At 50.8% G+C, this 3,732-nt stretch overlaps 1 protein-coding gene across 1 annotated transcript in view; it reads left to right on the plus strand.

The window, feature by feature from the left end:
• SAMD11 (sterile alpha motif domain containing 11) overlaps positions 1–3,732 on the plus strand; it is a 154,855-nt gene that overhangs the window by 1,051 nt on the left and 150,072 nt on the right. Inside the window, exon 2 of the mRNA XM_025198138.1 lies at positions 130–221. Coding sequence (XP_025053923.1) covers positions 130–221 — 92 coding nt within the window. The remainder of the gene's footprint in view (positions 1–129; positions 222–3,732) is intronic.

The following is a 3,732-nucleotide window of genomic DNA, read 5'->3' on the forward strand; positions in this document are numbered from 1 at the left end:
AAGGTGCAAGGGGGAGGGAGGGGGGGGGATGTGCATGGGAAGCGGCTTTTTTTTTCCGCCTGCCTTTTATCCGGGTGGCCGAAGCGCCTCCTTAACCGTCTCTTCTCCTCCTCCTCCTCCCGCATCCAGGGAAAAGTTTGAAGACTCTGATGTCCAAAGGGATCTTACAGGTACATCCCCCCATCTGCGACTGCCCCGGGTGCCGCATCTCGTCTCCAGTGGTAAGAGGATTGCTCAGCGCGGGGTTGCGGTGCAGACCCCCCACCCTCCCGTCTCCCCTTCCCTCCATGCGGCCGCGGAGTCGGGTCTTTGCGGGCTCGGGGCTGGCGGAGCCGGGGCTGCCGGCGGAGCTTGGCTGCGGGCACGGGGAGGGGGGAGAAGAAGGGCACCGCAGTTGCCGCCGCCGCAGGGTGTGGGAGTTGCAGGCAGGAGGCGGGCAGAGCCTGGTGCAGGACCGCGGGGACGCAGGTTCGATCCCCGCTCGGGACACGAGACCTTTCCTGGGTTGGATGAAGGGACCTCTCAGGGTGCCTTCCACCCCTGCTTCTTCTCTTTGCTTGTCCGGGAGAAATATCCCAGCAATGCCAATGGCGAAGCGGTTCCCCGCGCCACTTAATTTTTTTATATTTGCAACTGGGGGTGGGATTGGGGCGGGGGGAGCAAAGGGGCAAAAGAAAAAAAAAATGATGATTTGGCTCAAAATACTCATCCCCTGCAAAGCATTAGTGGAATCATTTAGATCAGCTGGAGAAGGAGCAGCAGATCCAACTTTTATATCCTTGGTAGCGGTCCCTATTCTTGCATCTCTCTCTCCCCACTCCTCCTTGCTTAACTTGGAGTTCACCGCACTTTCAGCCTCTTGTCTTGGTAGATCAGGGGACTTGAAAAAAATCTCCTGGTGTGCGACATCAGCATTTTCGCGGCACAGAGGTTGATGTCACAAATAAAAGAATGTCATCATAAGTGTGTAGAGCGAAGGAATTAGGCATGGGGTTACTAGGGACATAGGTGGGTGTACCGTATCAGCCGTGAAAACCTTGTTTGGTGTGTAGAGCTGAGCTGAATTATGAGTTGAATGCATGATTGTAACTTCACACATCTGTTATCGTGAGAACTGTGGAAACACCTGCTGTTTTACAATTTTTAAATGTATCTCTGGAAGAGATGATCATTCTCCTTAGTTTGTCTTTATGAGTTCACAAGGGTCAATCTCTCAAAGTGCAGAATCTTTATAATTTTACATGGGAGCAGACTAGGATTTAAATGATTCCGTGTGTGTGTGTGTGTGTGTGTGTGTACAGGCACACACACACGTCTATGCTCCTTCACGTGGAAAGTGGCTTAGAATAATTTATGCATCATCTGGCCTGCATAGGTCAATACCCATCAATATAATCCATATTTGTGACGTACGTCTTTGAGCTCCTGAAGTAGTAGTTTATGCTGGGTCCAAAAAAGTTTTCACAACATAGAACCTACTGACACTGCTTAGATCACTTTGCATTTTTTCAGTTTCTGTTTGACAAGTAGTAAACTGTCGTGGGCGAAGTCCTGATCCTGCTGGAGGAAGCACTGGTTTCCCTGGGCAGTCTCTTTGACTTCAGTGGGACTAAGCTTGATGCTGCTTAGTAAGCGCTTGCAGGTTTGGCACCTCTGTGCACTTTAATTATTAAGCAGACGGCTCCTGAACTGTGGTCCATGAACTGCTGCTGATCTGCAGAGCACTTTCTGGTCTCTGCTGAGAGAGGACTGGTCACCTGATGTTGGCTCTCCCCGTTGCTTTGAAAGACAGCTAAAAGGACATTCAAATACTTTGCTGCTAATGGTTCCTTTCCTACATCAGCATTTGCTGTTGCTGCCACAGGGATGCTGTGATTGCAAATGGGTGGGGAGTTGTCTAGGAGAAAAAATACCCATATTAAAATGTTGTCTAAACTGGAAAAAGTTTGAGAACTCCTGATGGAGATGGAAGCAGAAGTGCATTTAGAGTCAGGAAAGGAAAGAAGAAAATATTTTCCTACTTGTCTCCCTATCCCCTTCTCCAATCTGGTGAAGAAGGAAGGTTGTTGCTATCAGAATAGCCTTTATTATCTGGTGCTTCTAGCTCAGTGACTGGCTTTTATTTTTTGCTCTTTTTGCCTGGTGTTCTTGGCATGCTTTTCCTTCCTTTGAGGTGGTATCTTGCTATCAGGAAGCTTACCATTGGTTTCTTGAACTTGCTAAACCCACTGTGCACATTGTGCTGTTCCAGGAAGACAACCTGAAGTTGTTAAGAAATAACCAGAATGAAAGATGGAGTTCATTATAGCTGATAAATGTGTCCTAGTAGGAGTCCTTTAATTGTAAAACACTCCTCTCCTTTTAAAAAATAAAATGTAAAGCCATTAAAATAATGATTTGCACTTACATAACATCTTCCCTGGTGTCCAGGATCTCAGAGCATTTGGCAGGCACTACAGGACTTGTTCCTCACAACAGCTACAAGCTATTGCTATTCCTGTTTTACAGATGAGATCACTGAGGCACAAAGAGGTTTCTGGGTCTGATTTTCAGAGGTGCTGAGTCCCTCTGGCTCCCATTAATTTCAGGGGCCCCAACACCTTGGAAAAATGAGATCTAGGTGTTTTTCTGTGCCTGCAGGCTCATTGACTCAGGGGGCCCTGCCCGGGCACAGGCACTGGTTGCTGTAGTACTTGGGGTGTGGGTTGGACACAGGATGGTATCAGGGGGTCTGCACTTGCAGCCCTTTAACTTAAGGATAAGGCCAACCTCATAGAGCCAAGCATCAGCCCTCTCTCTACCGTGCGGGAATAAAAAACAACTAAGTCTCACAGGCGGCCTCCTGTGTCTCTCCTGAGGGTGCCTGACACCCAGTCTGGCCTGCCCAACCGAGCCGCTGCTCTTTGAGGATGCTCCTGTACAGCAAGACATTTTCCCTCCCATCACAATAAGCTCCAGCCACAGCATTTATCGCGACAGCGCTTTTTGCTGCGTCCTGTGCGTCGGGTAACACAAGGAGCTGACTGAAAAGCCGTTTCGAATTTGGAAACCTCTGGCAATGCCTGGCGTGTCCAGTACATTCAAAACAATTACCCAAGGAAATGGTTAAAGAATGGGCACAATTAATCTTTCCTGGCTGCTGACTGCGGTTGAAGTGTCAGTGCTGGGCGGGGGGCCGAAGAGAGGAGGCAACACTTTGCCCTCCGAAGAGATGCTGCATAGTTTGTACCCTAATTTTTTTTTTTTCTTTAATCTTTATCAAGGCCAAATCAGTCCCAGATTCAATTGGGCCAAGCCCAATTCCCAAAATGTGACTGAGCCGAAGGTAATCATCCAGTCTGTGCGGCTCTACTGCCGGGCAACTATCCTCCCGTGGGTCTGGGGCATCGGATACTCCCCAAATCCATCCTGCTGGCATCCCCTGCCTCTCTTGGTCATAGCTAGCCACCCCCCAGCCTCCTGCCTCGGCCAGCCCAGCTGGTGGGGAGGCTGAGAGCGGGTGGCGCCCGGGGCAGCGCCCCAGGGGCTTTCAGCAAGGCCCTTTTCGGCGTCCAGAAAGGAAATTGCAGCTGGGGAATGATCCCAGGGCGAGGGCAGCCGCACTTCTCCCCCCGCCCGCCCTTGTCGCGGGCAGCCCCACGCGTGGGCGGCTGCAAAGGTCACGGGCTGCGCTGGAGGAGGATGCCCCCCCGCCCGCCTGCGCTCGGGGCCGCGAGGAATGCGGCTGAGCCC

This window comes from Alligator sinensis, unplaced genomic scaffold, assembly GCF_000455745.1.
Source record: "Alligator sinensis unplaced genomic scaffold, ASM45574v1 scaffold569_1, whole genome shotgun sequence".
Classification (NCBI taxonomy): Eukaryota; Metazoa; Chordata; order Crocodylia; family Alligatoridae; genus Alligator; species Alligator sinensis.